This window comes from Furipterus horrens, unplaced genomic scaffold, assembly GCF_987537825.1.
Source record: "Furipterus horrens unplaced genomic scaffold, mFurHor1.1.pri manual_scaffold_2, whole genome shotgun sequence".
Classification (NCBI taxonomy): Eukaryota; Metazoa; Chordata; class Mammalia; order Chiroptera; family Furipteridae; genus Furipterus; species Furipterus horrens.
The window spans coordinates 73,602,438-73,625,525 of NW_028327172.1; the positions used below are offsets into that span (position 1 = coordinate 73,602,438).

At 36.4% G+C, this 23,088-nt stretch overlaps 1 protein-coding gene across 1 annotated transcript in view; it reads right to left on the reverse strand.

The window, feature by feature from the left end:
- CWF19L2 (CWF19 like cell cycle control factor 2) overlaps positions 1-23,088 on the reverse strand; it is a 139,800-nt gene that overhangs the window by 41,174 nt on the left and 75,538 nt on the right. Inside the window, exons 11-12 of the mRNA XM_090265870.1 lie at positions 20,827-20,943; positions 19,133-19,270 (exon numbers count right to left, since the gene is read on the reverse strand). Coding sequence (XP_090121996.1) covers positions 19,133-19,270; positions 20,827-20,943 — 255 coding nt within the window. The remainder of the gene's footprint in view (positions 1-19,132; positions 19,271-20,826; positions 20,944-23,088) is intronic.

Here is a 23,088-nt window from a genome sequence, read left to right on the forward strand (position 1 = left end):
AGAAACCCATCTTTAAAAAAGAGAGAGGGTATACCTTGAATATAGTCTTTCAAGTAGAATAGAGAATTCAAAGAAAATTTTAATTTCATCCAAAATAAACATACCCAATTGTAATAAGTATTTATCTTCTCTAAAAACATATTAGTAGAATATGCACTTTTATATATTATTGAGCCTTCATATAATATACTGTAAAGCACTGTTATTAAAAATTAATTCGTAACTGATCAGAGAATATTATTCAATATAAATAAAATCTTCTGTACACGGAAGACAGTATTTCTATTCTTTATATCTATGTTCATGGATATTGCCAAACTTCTCTGACTTATTCATAGTGTTTGAATTAAATAGGGTATAGTCTTGCCAAATAAGTCTCAATGATTCTTCAACACAACTGAAATAAAATACATATTTGTCTATCCAAAAACAAAAATTATAATTCCCTCCTCCTACACCATCTTCCTATATTTGGCAACAATAATCAACATTTTTTAAAAAACATATTTTTAAGGGACAGACTGTTAATATATTGTGGAGAATATATTAAGTTTAAGGGGGAGTGGGGGTGAAAAGAAATTAATGGAGGAAAAGAGGTCAAGATGATTGCCAGTTAATGGCCCAGCCCATTTAATTTACCATGTTCCCCATCACCCTGAGGTAGCTGGCTCGAAACAACACTGGACTGGCCTTTTCAATATTTCATTACAAGTACTGGCTAGGTAACATCTTGCGGGGCTAGGCCAATGTTCTCCAGGATGATGTATATGTTCTAAATTAGCACCCAAAAAACTATGATGATGTCTCTCCCACAGCCAGGATTTACAGGTCTGGGAATCCAGGGGGAAAAAGAGGAGTAAAGCATCTTACTTTTCCCCTTCTGACATACTAGCGAATTTTTGCTTCCCATCTCTGTGACCTTAGGCCCTACTGGTGTAGAGGTCTTAGTTATAAAAGGAGGAATACTTCTGCCAAGGGGCACAACAATGACTCATTGACCTTGAAGTTGAGACTGCCACTTGGCTGCTTTGGCTCCTCATTCCACTGAATCAAAAGGTAAAGAAGGGAGTTACTGTATTGGCTAGATAACTGATTCTGACTATCAAGGGCAATTGGATTGCTATTACACAGTGGAAATAAAGGGAAGTATATCTTAAATGTAGGAGATCTTGTAGGGTACCTCTTAGTATTCTCATGAGCCATGATAAAAGTTAATGATAAACTATAGGTCAATTAAGACAGAACTGCTTAGTCCAAACCTTCAGCTGCTAAGAAGCTTCTGAGGGCAAAGGCGATGTGGAATGCATAACAGAAAAAAACAGTTATAAATACCAGCTAAAACCACGTAACCAGTTTCAGAAATTAATACTATAGTGGTTATAATAGCCCTTCAATATCTTATATAAACATGTATACGTAAATATACATGTAAATATTAACCATTCCTTTTCTTTTCTTCTCCTCTCTTATACCCTTACTGTCTAACACAAAATATATTAATAGTAGCTTTGTATTCCATTCTGGGAAAAGGGTTGGCAAGATTTTGGTGGTATACAGGATAGTTATAACATGTTAAACAGAAGCATGACTTCATTCTTTTCTTTATTTGGAGATTAAATAGAGTTTAAGGAGATGTACCAAGGTAACAAGGCATGGGTCGTGGTCACTCAATTTGACTCATCTGGCATATGTTTACCAGAATTCCCTTCTCCGTGTTATGGTTAGGGTGGGCAGTAAAGGCATTCTTATAGAAGGCTTGGAGAATAGAAATGAAGCAGCAACACTGCATACATTGTCACTTTTCTGCAGTTTTCCTCTTGATATGAGGTGGCAACTGCACCTGCAAGTAACTGCTCTACCTTTCCTTCCATCCTCCTTCAGCTTCTCCAACTTCCAGGCCAGTGTGTGCATTTAGCTCCTGGCCTGGGCTATAGGATATCCATACCACCAAGATCAGAGGCAACAAGAACTGACACGTATTTTTGCCCACCCTTGGCAGCTCCAGCTCATGTTTGTGAATTCCAACTTGTTCTTGTTCTCCTCCTTTTTATATTCACTTTTCCCTCCAAAGTGCCTGCTTTCTGGACTTCAAGTTCCCACATAAGATACAAACACAATAACCTTAAAGAGACTACTTAACCAGCTCCCACACTTCCACAAGGGTCAAAGCCCTGTAAGAACCTGTGTCTGTGTAACTCTTAGTCGTTCTGTTCTCTAATAGAAAGGTGATTGATGCAGATTTAACTTTCTAAAAATAGCAGTAACAAGCTGCTTTTGTTCAAGGGCTCTGATGGTACAATATTTTTTCAAGAATATTGCAGGAAATAATATTATTTTTAATATCATTAACCACTGTTCAAAAATAGTACATAACAATATTAAAATTCAGACATTTCAAATGTAATTGTATAATAAGATGGCTGAAAATTAATAATAAAATAAAACCACTCCTCTGCTTCAGTCTACTATCTCCAATGACCAAATCCAATACTATTTTAGTCTATTCTGAATGCAGTCAATCATCTTCCTACTCTGGACCTATGCCCTCGTTGACATGTTATTATAGAAAAGTCCCTAAATTTTGCTAAAAGTTCCACTGTAAACTCATAAGCTGAACCAGCTCTTCAACACAATTAGAAAAACCTCCTTGGGGTAGGGTAGGGGGTGGGTATGCTAGTAATAAATGGGAGTCAAAAAAAAAAAAAAAGAAAAAAAAGAAAAACCTCCTATTTCCATAGTGGCTATTGCAGAAGACCACCATTAAACTTTGGACACTCCACCAACTGCCCTCTCACTCTCAGCAGGTGGACTCAAAGAGAAAATTAAAATCAGAAAAGATTTTCCTCATCTTCCTACCACTAAACCTGCAAACCATCCAGCACACACAGAGCCGGTACTTCTTCCCTCCTGCTATAATGGAAGGGCACATGTGCTCCTATTTAAACTCATCCTGTCATCCATGCACTGAACCTTAACCCCTCTCTACATACTCTGGGCAGGATTTGACTCTCTCTCTATAGTCTGCCCAGATATGCCACTCCTAACTCTCCGTCTTTTCCTTTATTACTGCCCTTTCTTTCCCTTGCCAGCAACTCTCCCAAATCAGAATTTAAATATTTAAGCATGTTAAAGAATATTCTGTCTTAAACATTCCTTTGGAATACATATCACAGTCAAAAGCTAAACCTCTTAAATATATTTTCAAGGGAAGAGAAGTCAGAATTTTATTAAATGACTCATAATTGATAAAAATGTGGGAGATGTCAAATTGTGACTGATGTGTAGAATACAACTGCTATTGTGAGCTGGTAGAGTAAGTTTTTCTGAACAGCCAAATTTCCAAATAGCTAAGGGATTACAATTTAAGAATAAAAACATTTCTTATTATAGTTATTTTGAAAGGAAATGTTCCCAAACAGTGATATAAACTTTCCTGCCTTTTAAAACATAGTATATGGAATGTAATATAACCTTTCCCTACTAATACAGGATAATAATTGGGACAATTATCATAATGTGTCATAACTCCAAAATTACCCTCTGGAAGACTGGTTGCTTCTGTGAGAGCTATATCAGCTAAGACGTGCATGTTTTTTAGTTATTTCTCTCTGTTTTTCCATCCTATACTTTGCTCTCAATATTAAGTCAGCTGTCAAGTTTCCATTGCTGTAAGCATTTCTTATGGTAGTCTGTTTCCCACTTTTAATTTGCTGCTTTTATTATACTTCTGGTCTGAAACTAGACAACCACGTACATTAGCGTTACATATAATAAAAAAGTAGGGCTCTTAAGGCAACTTCTCCAGGCAATCAATAAGTGGTTGTTATATTCAGCATAAAAAGTTTTTAAAACCTAGCTTACAATCTATTAACATCTGATTAACATCAAGAGAAGAAACATAAAATGCTATATTTTAATCCTCACCTGAGGATATATTTACTGATTTTAAAGAGAGAGAGACAGACAGACATTGACGTGAGAGAGGAACATGAATTGGTTGTCTCCTGTACATGTCTCGATCAGGGACGGAACCTGCAACCTAGATATGTGCTCTGATTGGGGATCGAATCCACAACCTTTTGGTGCTAAGGACAACACTTCAACAAACTGAGCAACCCAGCCAGGGCATAAAATGCTATATTGTAAAACCATGACATATCATGGGGGAAAAAATCCACATGTCTGTCTTATTCTCTGGCCTAGAATGACATTTTAGATAGAAGCAACTTTTTGAATCCTGTTTCTCCTACTACCAATTACCATTTGTATATTGTAGCATTATGATACTAAAATATTCACTATAATTTGTTAGAGGAATGAAATAAGGAAACTGATTCTATACATTTTTACAATTATTTAAAACTCGAAGACTAACAAGGAATTATTTTTTTCAAAGTGGAACTAAAGCCAACTGGTAAAGACAAAGAAGAAAAAATGATGCATTAAGATAACATAATTGAGACTTCCAGCCAAGATGGAGGCATAGACTGACATGTTCTGTCTCCCTCTACAACTAAGAAGGATTACAACTACTGCAAAACTAAAAATAATAAAAAGTTCCTGAAAATAAAGCTACATGGAAGTTCAACATATGAAGTCATAAACAAGTGGTGCTTGTCCGGATGGGTAGGAAGTGCGAACCCGCGGCTGAGATTGAACTGTGCTGGAGGCGGCAGCCGCAGCGTGAACGGCAAGACCTGGTGAGCAGGTGCTTGTGTTTGGGGGGAGGAGAGAGGCGCCTGGGAGCCGCCAGGCTGCAGACCAGATCCGTCAGCGTACGATTCCAATACCCGGGAAAGCAGACCCCACTGGGAGGCGGCCCTGTTCCTCAGCAGAGAGTAACAGCAGGAATCCATCTTGGACCCCCGCCCCCACGCAAAGCGCCACAGGGCGGTGAGAAAGGTTGCTAGGCTGTGAGGAGCACACAGGGCTCCGCCCAATACAGCGTAGGAGGTGTGACAGCACCCCTCACACGAAGGAAAGATAAACAAAACGGTCAAAATGGCAGAATTAATGATTGAAATACCAATCACACAGCTAACGAAAAAACAAATAAAAGCCTTGACCGATGAACAAATAGCGAATCTTTCCGAGGCTCAGTTCAGAGCTATAGTCATAAGGCAGCTTACAGACCTAACAGCGGGGCTGAATCAAGGCTAGTCTTGCTGAAATGAACAAAAATACATACAAGACAAGTGGTGAAGAAGGGAAAGCCATGGATCAAATTAACAAATCGGAACATAGGGAGGGAACAAACAGTCAACCAGTGCAGAAAGAGGAAACAAAAAGTGAAGAATATGAAGAGAGGCTCAGAAACCTCTGGGACAGCTATAAGCGATCAAGCATTCGAATTATCGGATTGCCAGAGGGAGAAGAAGAAGAACTAGAAATTGAAAAATTCTGTGAAAAAATAATGAAGCAAAACTACCCTAACTTGGGGAAGGAAATGAACCTACAGGTCCAGGAAGCACAGAGAGTTCCGGATAGGCTGGACCCAGGGAGGATCATACCAAGACACATTATCATCAAAATGTCAAAAATTAAAGATAAAGAGAGAATCTTAAAAGTAGCAAGAGAGAAGAGAAGAATTATGTACCTAGGGGTCCCAATTAAAATATTAGCTGATTTCTCAAAGGAGACTCTGCAGGCAAGAAGGGACTGGCAGGAAATATTCAAAGGAATGAAAATCAAAAACCTACAACCACGAATACTCTATCCAGCGAAGCTGTCATTTAGAATAGAAGGGCAGAGAAAGTGCTTCCAGGACAAAGTGAAACTGAAAAAGTTTGTTAGATCCAAACCACTGTTATACAAGATGTTAAAGGAACTGGTTTAGAAGAAGGAGGATCAAAACTATGAACATTAAAATGAAAACTGTATCACAACAATCAACAGCAGAAGCTAGGGAATCAAAACAAAGGCAAACTAAGTAGGCAACAAGAGGGGGAAAAGAATCATAGGTATGGGGAACATATTGGGGGGAGGTCAGCTGTGAGGGGGAAGGGGGAAGGGAGGGAGATGGTGCAGGAATTAAGAAGCATAGTAGGAGGGAGTGGAGTAGACAGGAAAATGTTGAGAAGAACTATATGCACAACCAATGGGCATGGACTAAGGGGAGGGCAACTGGAGGGAGGTGGGGAGCAGGGGAGAAAGAAATTGAGACAACTGTAACAGCATAATCAATAATAGAAAGAAAGAAGGAAGGAAGGAAGGAAAGAAGGAAGGAAGGAAGGAAGGAAGGAAGGAAGGAAGGAAGGAAGGAAGGAAGGAAGAAAGAAAGAGAAAGAAAAAAAACATAATTGAGTTGTGATTTTGGTCCTCACCTTACACATTTTTACTACGTGAAATACCATATTACCTAGCCTTTTTACAAATAATTAAAACCCTCAGAGTTCATAAAGAACCAGCATCATTATCAACTACTTTATTGATGAATATTAATGTTCAAGTATCAGCTTTATGAAATGACTAAGCCCACATTCCAGTTACAAATAACTACCAAGTAAGCATACAAGAAAGCCAATCTTTTGATGCACTGCCTGCTGATGATTAACCATTAAGTTTTAGCTGAGAGAAAAATCTCAGATGAAATATATCCTACTATAGCAACTCTCAGCTGAAAAACTCTAAAAGTTGTTCTTCCGTTAAATCATGTACCACTACAATGGTAGAAAGTCAGCAGCTAAGTAGATATGCCAAATGGACCATAATCTTAGGTACTAGTCAAGGAACATGAATAAATGACCCATGAACATGGAAAGCAGGGTGGGGACTGACTGTGGGAGAGGGGGATGGGCAGGACAGGGAAGAGCAATAGGGGAAAAACTGGGACAATTGCAAAACAACAACATTTAAAAGAAGGCCAAGAAAAAGAAAAAAGAAAAACCAATGAAATTTAATTAATTCATATTAAAATCTGATGAGGTAACATTACAAATCATTTACTTCCAGATGATTAAATCCTGAAGTTTTCTTATTTGTTATCTCTGTTCCTCACAAAACACATGAGGATTAAAACTTGTTAGAAATGTAAGTTTTTATGGTACAAGAATGAGTCACTTTTTCATAGTGATTGTTTTCTTCACAGAAGAAAAAAAATCACACACACAATTATCATGCCCTAAGAAAAGAGAAGGAATCTCTGATGTTGAATCGCAGAATTAAGAAAACCTCATCTTAAACATAGAACATGAAAGTGGATATTTCTGATGCCATAAGTAGTATAAGAGAGCTGACCTATCAAAAAGCAAAATCTGGGCAGTTTTTAATTTCACATTCTCTTATTATCTACATAAATAAAAATAAACTTTACTGTTAGCTTTTACAAACAACTGGCAATGTTTTTCACTAGAATACTTCCATGTCTAAAAGACCTGAGAACATTATAAATAATCCCTGTCATCCTTGTTTTGCTGTACAAATAATTTAACACCTTTAAGAAAACTATTCAAAAAGGTTTATTCACATTTTTTAAAATTGGTATTGCATAAGTTTGTTTACTTTTCCATCTACAGCTTTATTGGGTCATATATATTATGCCAGCAGGTATAATAGGTATTAAGGGTAGATCTCAAGAATATTCTCCAAAATGATATTATTGGCTTATGGGTAATTCCATGTATTTCATATTCAAATAAAGGCATGGGTTACAAATGTTTATTTTTTAAAAGGGTACTATTAAAATTTTACTAGTTTTATTCATGCAGCTTAATAGTTAACATTACATATTCTCATGCTATTTGTTATGTATTTGAGCTTCCCCTCCGCTGCCTTGCGGCATACCTCTTCAGGGGAAAGGATAAGGGAGTAAACCCCGACAGAAAATCCGGAGCCGGAGTCCCTAAGGCGGTTTGACGTTGTAGTCAACACCGGCAACTCCTGCGGCGCACCTGAAGCCAAGCTGTATTGACTCCGTCTTTCCCTTGGATCCTTCAGCTGCGAAGAGAGGGGGGGTCTGCTGCATGGGCAACAGCAGACCCTCCATATCACCCTGCCCAGGCTCTGTAGCTTCAGCTTCACTGGAGAGGACACTCCAGCGTCATCACAAGATGTCGATTCAACACGGGAGGAGACAGATACCGTGTCACTCCCGAGTCGGACTGCACAGCCATTCTCGGCGGTGCAGATAGACTCTTAAGAAGCTACACCATCGTCTCTCGAGACGGACGGCTGCCGACGACGATTTGAGCTTCCACTATCTCTATTTTTGAAATTTAAAGACATATTCAATTCTTGATTCTGTGTCCTACAAATTACCCACCCGTTTCAGGAAAGTTGTCCCATTATCTGACTATCTCTGTGACAACACCTCTTCTATCTGATCATGAACAACTTATTTCTCTGCAGTTCAGTGGCATGATCACTTCGAAATTTTTAGAAATGTGGAAAAGGTTGATAATAAAATGGTCAACAATGATAACAGATGAAAGATTGTGCTTGTTTTTAAAATAGTACTGTTGTAAAATCAAAACAACAGGCATTATTGAGAAAAACAGAAAATATCTGAATTTTCTATGTAACTTGGTCGTCGTCGTCGGCAGCCGTCCGTCTCGAGAGACGATGGTGTAGCTTCTTAAGAGTCTATCTGCACCGCCGAGAATGGCTGTGCAGTCCGACTCGGGAGTGACACGGTATCTGTCTCCTCCCGTGTTGAATCGACATCTTGTGATGATGCTGGAGTGTCCTCTCCAGTGAAGCTGAAGCTACAGAGCCTGGGCAGGGTGATATGGAGGGTCTGCTGTTGCCCATGCAGCAGACCCCCCCTCTCTTCGCAGCTGAAGGATCCAAGGGAAAGACGGAGTCAATACAGCTTGGCTTCAGGTGCGCCGCAGGAGTTGCCGGTGTTGACTACAACGTCAAACCGCCTTAGGGACTCCGGCTCCAGATTTTCTGTCGGGGTTTACTCCCTTAGCCTTTCCCCTGAAGAGGTATGCCGCAAGGCAGCAGAGGTTTTTTGGAGTCAGAGTTTTCCTTCTCTGATGTGCCCTGACTGGAAGATCGAACCAGCGACACTTAGCTCGCAGGCCGACGCTCAATCCACTGAGCCAAACCAGCCAAGGGTTGTAACTTAGTAGAGTAGTGAAAAAGATATGTTTGCACTCAACTTCAAGTCTCAAGTATGTGATTCTGGACAACAAATATTTATTCAATGCTCTTATGTGCAAAGGACTCAAATGGATAGCTAGGAAACAATGGTGAGTAGAACAAATATAATCCCCAAAATACAGAACTTATACAGTAGAGGGAAAGATACACATTAACTGAAGGATTGCTCAGTAAAAAAGTCAAATTAGAGCTATGATGGCAATTTGAAATCCTAATAAAGGGAATTGACAGAGGTGAAAAAAAGCTTCTTTGAAAGAGTAATGATAAAGGTGAGATATGTGTGAATAGGAAGAGCCAGCCAGATGGAAGGTGGTAAAGGACAGCAGAAACATCTTGAGCAAAGAGTTTGTGGCAGGGGAGAGTAAAACATATTTGAGGGACGGAGTGAAAATCAGCATGGCTGGAACCAAGAAAGTAAAGCCAAGAGAACAAGATTCAAGATGAGGCTAGAGAGGTAGAGGGCAGACCATTCAAGGTCTTGTTAGGCCATGTTAAAAAATCTGGTCTTTAACCTAATAGCAACCAAATGCCACTTGAAATGTCTTAACAGAAGCCAAAGGATCGGAGATACATTTTGGAAAAAAAAGTTACTCTGCCTTCAGCGAGGTACAGTTAAGAAAGAACTGGACAAAGGTAATAAGAAATGCCAGCAAACCAGTTACAAGGCTATTTTCATACACCTGGTATAGCAATGGGAATGAAGAGAAGCAAGAGTGATTAGGAATAGGGGAAGGACAAGCTTGGTGACAGATTTGATGTGGAAAACGAGGGACAGAGAGGTATCACTGATAAATCCTAACTTTCTGATCCTGGCTAGATAGTAGTATCAACTACTGATAAAGGAAAAACTTTGAAATGAACCAGGTTCAGGAAAAGGATATGTGACCATATGTGACCAGAGATACTGAATATCTCTGAGCATCAGCTTCTGTTTCTTAAATGGGGTTAATGATACCAAGGATGTCAGATAATTACAAGCATCAATGTATGTAAAGAGCCTGATATGTAGAAAGCCCTCAAAAAACAGTAGTTATTATTCTCTCCTAGAATAGTGTTCTCAACTGGGGGTGACTTACTTAGCAGGGGACATTTGGCAATATCTGGAGGCATTTTCAGTTGTTACAACATGAGGTGGGTGTGGATGCTACTGGCATCTACTCAGTAGAGGGCAGGGATGCTGCTAAACATTCTATACTAAACAAACAGTCCTCCCAGAACAGTGTTAGCCAGCCCAAAATACGTAGCACTAATGCCACAGCTGAGAAACTGTTCCGGAGGGATTATGATCACAGAAAAATATAAAAGGTAGGCAAAAGTAGGTTTACACTTGCATTTATTATTGTTTTATTATTTATTATTATATTATTTTTCATGCAAAAATAAAAATAAAGGGTTTAGGTTCTAGTATATGTTATGGAAATATGTACTTTGTATTTTAAAGACTACTTTGCATCAGAAAATACATCAAGCGTTGAGTGTCTCAAATACAGAAAAGTAAAACTAAAATGAAAATTAAAATGTAACAAACACAAGCAACTTTTATTAAAAATAAAATTTTGTTTGCTTACAATTTAAGATAAAACCCTAATTATTTTGATCTTTATCTTGCCTATTCTCTACTTGTACCTTCCATTTTCCCTCCCCTCCAGTCCATTTTTACCGCACTACCAGTACAAAAAGTATAAAATTACTGCCCACGGTGCTAACAAAATTAAATGAGGAAAGATGTATATAGATCTCATGAAGACGTGCATAAGTTTATGTTGCCAAGGAAACACTGACGTCTTGCATTTTAAATGAAAGAGTTTATATTTAAAGATGGAGTCAATCGAATGTATTTTAAGAAAGAGCAAAGCACACACCACTTATTACCAAATACCAACAAATGACACATGGAAATTGTACAAAGACAATTAAATTTGGGCAACAATCAACAACTATTCATTAACCTGAGTCATTTGAAAGGCAGTACTGTTTAATGAAAAAAAGCTGGGCTGGGAGTTAAGGATTGAGGGCTTTGGTACTGGCTTTTGCAATTCATTAGATATGGGAACTCGGAAAAGTTGCTTAGCCTTGCATACGCCCTTTAATTCTCTTAGAGTCTTAGTTTCACCATTAGTAAAATGTGGAGGGTTAAGCAAGATTAATAAAGTCCCTTTCTAGAATTAAATATTCTTTAGTTTTATGATTTTGAAGGAAGAAACTTCCAAAAAGTTACTATACACCTATTTTCTTCTAAGAAATCATAACAAATACAGTCATCCATACACTAAGATACATATATACTATATGATAACAGATCCACATACCCTTTTTGTCAAGATTTTTTTTTTGTCATTATGTTGTAAATATTCAGAAAAAATATAGAAAGGATTTTTAAAAACCACCAACCATAATCACCCTATCCAAATACAAAAATATCATCAAGTTTGTATTTGACATGAGTCAGCTTTCTTAACCTGGTAATAAGAAAGAGATGCTATTAAAAATTTAATGGTAAAATATGACTGGAAAGAAAGTGAACATAATCTGAATTTCAGACTTAAAAAAAAAAAGAATGGACAGTAAAAATGAAATAAGTATAATACAAAAGGACAGAACTGAATACATACCATAAGTAGTATCAAAATTTCTGTAAAACCCCAAATACTTCCTTCTTCCCAGTTTAGGTCAGGACACCCTGGTATTGCTCTCAGAAGACTTTCCACTTGTCTTTCACAGTCATTTTCACATCCATAATAACTGGATTAATTTCTCATAATTATTTCTTGAATGCTTCTTTTTCCTCACTAGCCTACAACCTCCCTAAAAGCAAGGATCATGTCTTCCTAATGTGCCAGTATATTCCCAGTAGAGTATCTCGCACACTGAATGCAGTCAATTAACGTTTGTTGATTGAATAAACAAATAAACAGGAACTTGATCTATATCAACTATTCCTGAATGATTACTTCTCGCAAGGCCTCTTAAGATCAATCTCGGGGTAACTACTAAGTAAAGGAATTACCCAAATTCAAAGACATTTGCCATAAAAACATGTAACATTTAAATGTTCTATACCAAAGACTGACAGACCATAGTGCACAGGCCAAATCAGGACAGCCGCCTGTTTCTGTAAATAAAGTTTTGTTGAACTATAGCCACACAACCCATTTACCTACTGCCAACAGTGGCTTCTATGCCACAAGAGCAGAGCTAATGGTTGCAACAGAAGGCTGAAAGTACTTACTATCTAACCCTTTAGGGAAAAGAATGCTAACCTCCATCCTATACTAGGGCCTTTTAACTAATAAAGGAAGCACAGGGTAATGAGTTCTTGTGGTCTCTTCAAGAAATATTTAACATATCTAAATTATTCACCAATGATATCACTACTCTAAACATTGAATAACAGCTACATTAGTTCATAAACTTTTAAGAGTGAAGGGATTAAGCACACTATTAATAGAAATGGCCAATATTCCAAATAATTTGTTTTTATAAGCTTTAAGCATTACTTCAAATTTTTAACAGACCTGATTTTAATTATTAAACATACAAAACAAATTGCTACTATGCTATGGTGAATTATTAGCCATGATTAACAAAAATCACAATGCCAAATCAACATTTCTACTATAGAATCTGTAACTCCATTAGTTCTACCACATATAGAATAGGGACAGGCATTACTTTTTGTATTTAAAAGAAATGTTTATCCTTTTCTATAAATTACCTAACATGATTCAAGCCAACTCTCTTCCTTCTGTTAACATATACAAATCAATTGTTAGCCAGAAATGAGAAGACATGGTAAAGCTAAAACAACTGACTGTAGGAGGGGAAATAAATAGGATGGCACTTACTACATTTTCTTAGCTGCTTCAACAAAATTAACAACTCCATTAACTAATAAACAGAAAATAATTTGCTCAGAATAAAACATGCTTTTCAAAACCTTAATACCACTACTACAAATTCAACAACACATAAATTGATTAATGCTTTTTAAAAATCTGAATTTTATGTGTATCAATTATACACTCAAAAGTTTATCCAGTTTGTAGGTTTACTTATTGCTACTGGTTCTGAATGATTTCTGCCAATTATTAGGCAATATCTAAATCATTTTAAAACAAGTATTTATTTATGCATAGTGTAAAAACTGACTGGAAGGAGGAAAAATACTTAATAAGTGCCTACTGTCTATCTTAGGAGGACTTCTTACAAATTCATCTAATAAGGATGATTTCATGTGCATATTTGATCCAAAATGTCATTTTATAGAATTAGGACATTATTTTCTAAGTCAAAAATTTCTGTTGTAGCTAATATAGACTGGGAATGAAAATTTTAAGGGTCAAATAACATTGATAAAAAAATTTTCCAGTGTACTGAGATGTAATAAGTTTAAGGTGTACAATATGATGATCTGACATGTACTTACTGTAAAATGTTTATTACAAAAAGGTTAATATATCCTTTACTTCACATAATTAACATTTTGTAATTGCTGTTTTAATACCATTAAAGCTCTACTCTCAAAGCAACTTTCGAGTATACAATATTATTAACTACAGTCACTATGGTATACATTAGATCCCCCTAACGCATTCATCTTATAACAAAGTTTACACATTTTGACCAGTACCTATGCTCTTCCCCAACCTCTCAGCCCTAGCAACCACCAGTCTACTCTGCTTCTATGGGTATGGTGTTTTTAGATTACACATATACATGAGATCATATACTATTTGTCTTTCTCTGTCTGACTTATTTCACTTACCATAATGCCTTCAAGGTACATCAATGCTGTCACAACTGGCAAGATTTCCTTGTTTTGTTATGGTTAATATTAATATATATGTACATAAACATACATATGTATCTATATACATATACACATATACATTTTCTTTATCTATTCATCTGTTGGGAAACACTTAGGTTATTTGCATATCTGTGCTATTATGAAAAATACTGCAATTAATTTGGAGCATTAATATGGTATCCTCTCTGTATATATAACCAGAAGTCGTCGTCGGCAGCCATCCGTCTCGAGAGACGATGGTGTAGCTTCTTAAGAGTCTATCTGCACCGCTGAGAATGGCTGTGCAGTCCGACTCGGGAGTGACACGGTATCTGTCTCCTCCTGTGTTGAATCGACATCTTGCGATGACGCTGGAGTGTCCTCTCCAGTGAAGCTGAAGCTACAGAGCCTGGGCAGGGTGATATGGAGGGTCTGCTGTTGCCCATGCAGCAGACCCCCCCTCTCTTCGCAGCTGAAGGGTCCAAGGGAAAGACGGAGTCAATACAGCTTGGCTTCAGGTGCGCCGCAGGAGTTGCCGGTGTTGACTACAACGTCAAACCGCCTTAGGGACTCCGGCTCCGGATTTTCTGTCGGGGTTTACTCCCTTAGCCTTTCCCCTGAAGAGGTATGCTGCAAGGCAGCGGAGGTTTTTTGGAGTCAGAGTTTTCCTTCTCTGATGTGCCCTGACTGGAAGATCGAACCAGCGACACTTAGCTCGCAGGCCGACGCTCAATCCACTGAGCTAAACCAGCCAGGGCAGATAACCAGAAGTGGAATCTGTGAATCATATGGTAGTTCTATTTTTAATTTTTTGAGGAGCCTCCATACTGTTTTCCACAGCATTTGCACCAAGTTAAATTCACACCAACAGTGCACAGAGTTCCTTTTTTTCCATATCCTCAGCAGCATTTATCTCTTCTCTTTTTGATAACAGCCATTCTAACAGGTGTGAGATTATCTTATTCTGCTTTTGATTTGTATTTCCCTGATGATTAGTGATGTTGAACATCTTTTCATGTACTTATTAGACATTTGTAAGTCATCTTTACAAAATTTATTCAAGATCTCTGCCCATTTTAAAATGAATTATTTGGTTTTTTGCTATTGAGTTGTATGAGTTATTTATATATTTTGGATATTAATCCTTTATCAGAGAAATAGTTTGCAAATACTTTCTCCCATTCAGTAGATTGCCTTTTCCTTTTGTTGACAGTTTCTTTTACTGTGCAGACACTTTTTAGTTTGATGCAGTCGAAGTTCTTCATTTTTGTTTTTGCTGCTATGCTTCTGGTGTCATAGAGAAAAATTGACTATCAAACTGACATCAAGGAGCTTTCTCCCTATGTTCTCTTCCAGGAGTTTTATAGTTTCAGGTCTTACATTTAAGTCTTTAATTCATTTCAAGTTAATTTTTATGATAAATGTAAGACAGATGTCCAATTTCATTTTTTTGTATGTGGATATCCAGTTTTCCCAAAACCATTTGCTGAGATTATCCCTTCCCCATTCAGTATTCTTGGCTCCATTGTCAAATATTAGTTAAGCATATATGGGTCATATATATTTACTTCTAGTTTCTCAATTCTTTTCCATTATGTGTCTGTTTTTATGCCAGTACCACGCTGTTTTGATTACTATAACTTTGTATTATAGTTTAAAATCAGAAAGTGTAATGCCTACAGCCTTCTTCTTTCTCAAGATTTCTTTGGCTATTCAGGGTTTTTTGCAGTTTCATAGAAATTTTAGAATTGTTTCTACTAAGTCTGTAAAAACTACCAAAGGAATTTTGTTATTGTATTCCATCTACATAAGCCTTTGAGTAGTTTGGAAATTTTACCAGTATTAACTCTTCTAGTCCATGCACATGGGATATCTATTTATTTCTGTCTCCAATTTCTTTTATTAATGTCTTAATAGTTTTTAGTGTACAGATCGTTCATCTCCTTGTTAAATTTATTCCTAAGTACTTTATTGTTTATGTTATTGTAAATGGGATTGTTTTCTTTTTCAGATAGTTCATTGTTAATGTCTACAAATGCAACTGACTTTTTTATGTTGAGTTTGTGTGCTGAAATTTTATTCAATCATTTATTAGTTTTAATAGCTTTCTGGTAAAGTCTTTAGGGTTTGCTATATACAAGATTATAACAGCAGCAGAGAAAATATTACTTTTTCTTTTCCAATATGGATGCCTTTTATCTCTTACAAGCAGCTGATGGTTATTCAACACTTCCTGCCTGTCTCCTCTGGCTTCTGAAATACCACACCTGCAGTTTTCCTTCTCTCTCCCTTCTTTCTCAACCTCATTTGTTAAATCCGTTTTGTCCTCTTCCAGACAGTCTTCAGACTTTTCTCGTTATTAATTGTTTAAGTCCCATCAGGAAAATGGCTGCCCCCAAAATTGGAGAAACAGGGAGGTAGTTACAAAGAATCCTCGTTCATCTGTGCAGAAACCAGTGGTTCTACAGGAAGCAGTGCCAAGGTAATTGACCAACTACTGGAGGCTCAGTGTGGGCAAGTCTGAGAGTTAAAAACTTCCAGGAGAACCCAATTATAGGGCCCTCCACCCCATGCTTTTGTAAATTTTACCTCTAGATGCTCTACCAGGTCCTCACACTAATGATTTTTTTTTTTAAGTCATTCCAGGAGAAAAGGAACCATTCAAAACACACCAAAACACTCTGTTCTTCTTAGCAAGGCCTGCCCTCATTAGAACTATTTTACTGAAGCTTACCGGGCTGGGGTTTTATCAGAGCCTAACCTACCTGCAGGAAGGGGAACACCCAACTCCAGCCTCCTCTAGCCATCCTATCCCAACTAAGCAGGGAAAACAATGAGAAATACTGGTGAAAAGCACAGTCCAGGGGCACAGGCTCAGATGGAAAATGTAAGCAGATGGAAATTTTCAGAAAGAACATAAAGAAATGTTAGAGATAAAAAACACTGTAACAGAAATGAAGTATGCCTTTGATGGTTTATTAGTAAACTGGGCACAGCTAAGGAAAGAATCTCTAACTGTGAGGAGAGGACAATATAAACTTCCACAATCAAAAATCAGAGAGAAAACAAAGACTGAACAAAACAAAACAGAATATACAAGACCTGTGGGACAAGTATAAAACATAAACCAGGTGGTGACAAGGACCTGGTAAAGCACCTTCAAATTGCTTCCTATTATTCAAACAAAAAACTTCAAATGGCTTCCCATCATTTAAACAAAAACAAAAGTCCTGCCATGGCCTGTACATCACATGATCTGGCTCCTGCCATGTCTCCCATCTCATCTTCTATTTCTCCTTCCCTTTCCCCACTACATCCAGTTACATGTGTCATCTCATTGTCTTTTAATGCTCTTCAAGCTTATCTCTGCTTCAGACATTTTGCATTTCCTGTTTCTTCTGCATGAATATTCTTCCCCTAGATATTCACATGGGCCACTTTCTCACTTTGTTCAGAGTCTGCTGAAACATCACCTCCAACAGTCCTTCCTTCAACACTCTACTGAAGATACCACCCTATCTCCTTCTATTTTGCTTTATTCTCTAAAAAAACATTTTCTATTTTGTGACACATTTTTTAAATTTTTTATTTATTTGTTTATTTATTTATTTTTAGAGAGAGGGGAAAGGAGAAAGAGAGGAAAACATCACTGTGTGGTTGCCTCTCATGCACCCACAACTGGGGACCTGACGTGCAACCTAGTAATGTGCACTGACTGGGAATCGAACCAGCAACACTTGGTTCGCAGGCTGACACTCAATCCACTGAGTCACAGAAGCCAGGGCTTTGTGATACACTTTTTAATGTTATATAATATTTTATATCATGTATTTGTTTGTTTTCTGTGTTATCCTCTTGAGGGAAGGAACTCTGACTTGACCACTTCTCTACACACAGAACAAATCAGGTGTTCAATAAACAACTGTTGAATCCATAAATGACTGTTGCAATTTTTATCAAGTTTTTATCTTATATATAAACCTAAATGGACTATAAGATTACTAAAACTAAGTTTAATTTAGACTTTCACATAAAGTGATCTGTCCCATTCTGAGAAGAAAACCTTCATAAAAATGTCCTCATTTCTGCATTGAATTTCCAGACCCTAGGTGATTTCTAGTATTTCCACCTAAATAAAGTAAAATGGCCCTAATGTGCTAAACTTAAAAGCCTACACAGTTCTTGGTGATGGGAAGAATGACCATTTCTGTTTAAACCCAAGATTGTTTTACTCCTCCCACAGACATAAACACTCCAATACCTTGGTTACCTTTATTACAAGTTTCATTAAGTTAATTTTTTTCACCAGGTAATATGTTTACATAGTTTTTTTAAAAGTCTGAAAAAGTACAGTACAAAGTCTCCCTTCTGTCCTTCAGACACCTAATTCAAACTTCTACCATCACAAAGTAAGCACTGGGATCTTAAAGCAGGAATGGGCAATTTTTTTCTGTAAAGGACAAGATAGTAAATATTATCAGCTTTATAGACTATCAAAGTCTCTATCACAACTATTCAACTTGGCCAGTATAGACAATATGTAAACAAATGTGCATAGCTGTGTTCCAGTAGAACTTTATTTGCAAAAACAGGAGGTGAGCTGAATTTTTCCAGTGGGGTAAAACCTTATGACAGAACTAAGTTTAAATACTTCTTTTTTATAAAAAAACTTTAATGATAGTGTTTGGAAAGAATTGCAATGGAATAAACTGCAACAAAAAATGCTATTTAAAACCAAAATTCATCCTACTACCCACACTTATGTATTAGTATACATTTTCATGTAAAAATAAAACTTTCATATAGACAATATTATTTCAAGATGTCTTCTCTATTATCAATAACATGCCAAATATACTCCTGTGGCATAATTATGAAGAACTTGAGGAACATTATGACAAAATAGACTAGTAACCTAACTAGAAGCACACTGTCAACATTAAACTCTGGCCTAAAACTTACCCTTAAATGGTAGATCAAATATATAATTAACATTTTCATGGAATACATTAAAAAACTAAACCAGAATTCATATTTAAAAAACAAACTAAATCCAAAAAATATATTTCCCAATCAAATCAGTTCCAAAATGCATGTTCCTAATATATCTTACATAGGTTTTAATTTAATAAAATTAATCAGGATTAGAAAGAACCAGCTATGTCTGAAAAGTAAATCATTACTAGATTGAGTAATCAGTTTCTCAAAATTCAAAGGTATTCTAGGAATATATCTTACCTTAGACGTCATTCTCATGAAAAGTTTGTTTTGGTTTTCTGCTGTTCCCATCTTTTCGTTCCTGACTAAATCATTTAGGCTTAGCTTATCATCATCATGAAAATATCTGACCCTCTCTTTTCCCTCATGGGTCGAAGCCTATGACAAAATGAACATTAATTTAGTGAAAACATAAGTTTCTGAAGCATTGTAATGAATTACCTAGAAATCTCATATTAAATGTACAAATCCCATTATGAATCACAATCTTACCTTCCTGTTAATTCCTATTCTATTTGTTTCCATGTGGAAGAATTTCCATTAGACTAACACTCCCTACGTTTCTGCCCCTTTCCTTTCCTCTTCCCCAGGGAAGAAGCGTGACATTATCTGATTTCTGAGTTTGGAGGGGAAAGGGCCAATAATTGTATCCCTTCTGTCCCCTCTACTCTTCTCCTCCTTGTAGTAAGATACCTAATTCCCTGTGGAGGGAAGTCTGCAGTTATCCAGAAACCAAGTAAGCACATTGAAAACAGAAGTATTAGCAAACCCACTTCAAACAGCTCTATCAGAAACAAAGCTGATATTCTGATTCTTTAAACCAATGCTGTGTTTTCCTACCAGTTGGTTCCATACCTACCTGTGAAAAAAAAAGTGCTATTTGTTTTCTCCCAAATCAAATCCTCCCAATACTATTCTCACACTCCCTTATACAAATAAAGCCCGCTCTCTAACTTCTTTGAAATCTTTGGAAGCACATTTCCAGCATTTTTTCCCACCTATTCCTGTCTTCACCAGCTTACATCTCATAGTCCATGACTTCAATCACTCTCTGGCTCCAAATCCTCAATTTCTGGCTCTGTTATCCTTTCATTACACTCAAAAAGCAAACCTCAATCTTGAATAATTGTGTCTACTCTACCCTCTATTACAATGTCTAGATTGTTCGGTAGCAGGCAACTCAAAAAGAGCCCTCGAAGCCATCAGGCTTTCCTATTCTCTTGCCACCCCCCCCCCCCCCCCCGCAAACCCCTAGTCCCTCACATTTCATTAGAAGAGCTATCTCTTCCAGGACTATTACCTGGATGAAGTCATTACTATTCTAGCAGGACAGGCACTCAACAGGCAAATAATAAACATTTGACAGAAAAATTCTGAATGAACTAATCTTGTGTGGACCAAATCACCACTTGTATGATCTTACAAATTTAAAACAAGAAACCTGATTTGGGAAAACTGAATACATTGTTTTTGCTATCTCAAGAGCCTCAAGGTAGTGCTAAAAACTAATTGCTAGAGCTGAGAGATGGAAAAGAAAATAAGGTTTATAAAGATCACAGTAACTACATAATTAAGACACTACTGTGCACAGCTATACCATCACCTGGTCTCAAGTTAGCTAACACAAACTAACAGGTCTGGGAGATCAAGGTTTTCCATAAAAGCTATGCAAAGTATCTAGAAAGAAGCTAGGATAATGTTTAAAAAATGTACATTAAAATTAAAATTGCCTAAAAGTCAATGTAGTTGAATTAGATTCCATTTTTAAAAAGGCAAAGGGATCTAAGAATAAAAGTAATAAACATACTTTACTGCCTTCTCATATTTGTATTATGCAGCGACTTTTCAGAAAATAACGTGAAGCAGTCTGATGCAAAGAAAGCCCCAAGAAGAAAAGAAGGAATTCTGAGGAAACAAAGACATGTTGTACATACCATCTGCCTCCTCCTTCTTCCTCCTTTAGATTCCAGAGGTTTTCCTGGCGTGTTCACAGGCCAAACTCTTCCTGACTGATCTGTTCTGACAAGAATCACTTCTTGCTGGCCTTCATCCTATGGAAAGATTTAGGGATAACTTTCAAAATTACTATGAAAAGGCTTATACTTAATAATGACAAGGATATCAAAGCACAAAAATGATTTAGCTGTTACATAATATTATGGATTATCTTAAGCCTCCTGGACTTTCATTACCCACTATCATGTAAAATGACCATAATCTTTTCAGGGGAAAAGTGGTGAAAAATATCCAAAGTTTATTTTATTTTATTTTTTTAAAGGAATCACAGAATCAAATTTCAAATAAGGTGATCATCTAGACAATATTAAAAGATGACAAAGAACCAATATTTAAACAGACACTGTATAAGAGGGTTTATCAGTTATGCAGTAGATGTCATATTTAATCAATGTTTCTTCCATTTTAAAAAATCCTAAAACTCAATTATAAGAAATAAAGCAACCAAATGACAAAATAAGCTTTTTAAATTAGCCACTTTACATACAACAATATTCTGCACAACTTCTATTTTTTCCATTAACAGTTCTGAGATGCTTTTCACTTTCCTGAATCTTCGAATGAAGTTATAGCTCACATACATATATTCAATCTGTAATCTTTTTCCTTCAATTTTTTAGTGAAATACATACATGCCTGGTACAGTATAGAATAAGAGTAAACTTTATTCTATAATAAAAATAGAATGTTATTGGAAAGGTTCTAACAAGAAATTACATAAAAAATATTAGAAAACTACCTTTTTAAAAATCAATTTGAGAAAAGACAAAGCAAATTATTTTCATTTCAAGTTTCTTCTTGATATTACATTCATACACAACATTAAGTGGATGGTAAAAAATTACCACTACTTTTCTTCTTCACTTAATAAACATTAATTCATGAAGTATCATATTTTAAAGGGCAACTCTATTCATTCTCTTACTGGATAACAGAGATACGCAAAACACTATAATCTGGTTTCTAAGTTTATCTTACCGCTAAAGCTGATCTCCTACGGACTTTCAAATTACTAAATCTAATAAATACTTACCAATTATCATCTAACCTGACTGGAAAGCATTTGATTCTGTTTATTATATTATCTGCCTAAAAGTCTTCTTTTTCCAATTTAAGCACTCCCCTTTCCTGGTTCTGCCTTACCTCTCTGATTCATTTATTCAGTATTTTTTAAAGTGCCTATCTTATGTAATAACTAAAAGAAATAATAGTCCCTGTCTATAAGAAGCTTATAACCTGTTGAAATAATTATTCTCTACATGAATTATCATTATAAAGAAAGTCAATTTCACCATCCTCCATTTCAAGCTGCCCTTTAATATGATGATTCCAGGATTCCTTGTTTCCAGCTTTCCACCTGACACCTAATTATCACTCATATTGCCAGAAAGATTGTTATGTTCAACACAAATATAATTATACCATTCTTTGCTGAAAAACCTGCAAAGACCACATATCATCTAGTAAATCAAGACCAGTCAAAGTAATAAAGTACTAGCCATAGCAATCAGACAAGAAGAAGAAATATAAAGCATCCAAGTTAGAAAGGAAGAAGTAAAACTGTCATTCTTTGCAGATGACATGATACTATACATAGAGAACCCTAAAGATTCCAAGAAACTACTAGCACTGATAAATGAATTCAGCAAAGTGCCACAATACAGAATTAATATCCAGAAACGAGTTGCATTTTTATATGCCAATAATGAACTATCAGAAAGGGAAATTAAGAAAACAATCCCATTCACAATTGCTTCAAAAAGAATAAAATACCTAGGAATAAATCTAACCAAGGATGTAAAAGACTGTAACTGGAAAATTATAAGACACAAAAGAAAGAAAGAAGATAAAAACAAGTGGAAGCACATACTGTGTTCCTGGATAGGAAGAAATCAACATCAATAAACTGTCCATGCTACCCAAAGCAATGTATAGATTCAACACAATTCCTATAAAGATTCCAATGATGTATTTCACAGAACTAAAAGACATACTTCAAAAATTTATATGGAACCACAAAAGACCCCACATAGCAACAGCAATCCTGAGAAAAAAGAACAAAGGTGGAGGACCCACACTATCCAATATCAAACTATACTATAAGGCCATAGTAATCAAAACAGCACGGTACAGCAATAAAAACAGACACATAGATCAATGGAACAGAATAGAGCCCAGAA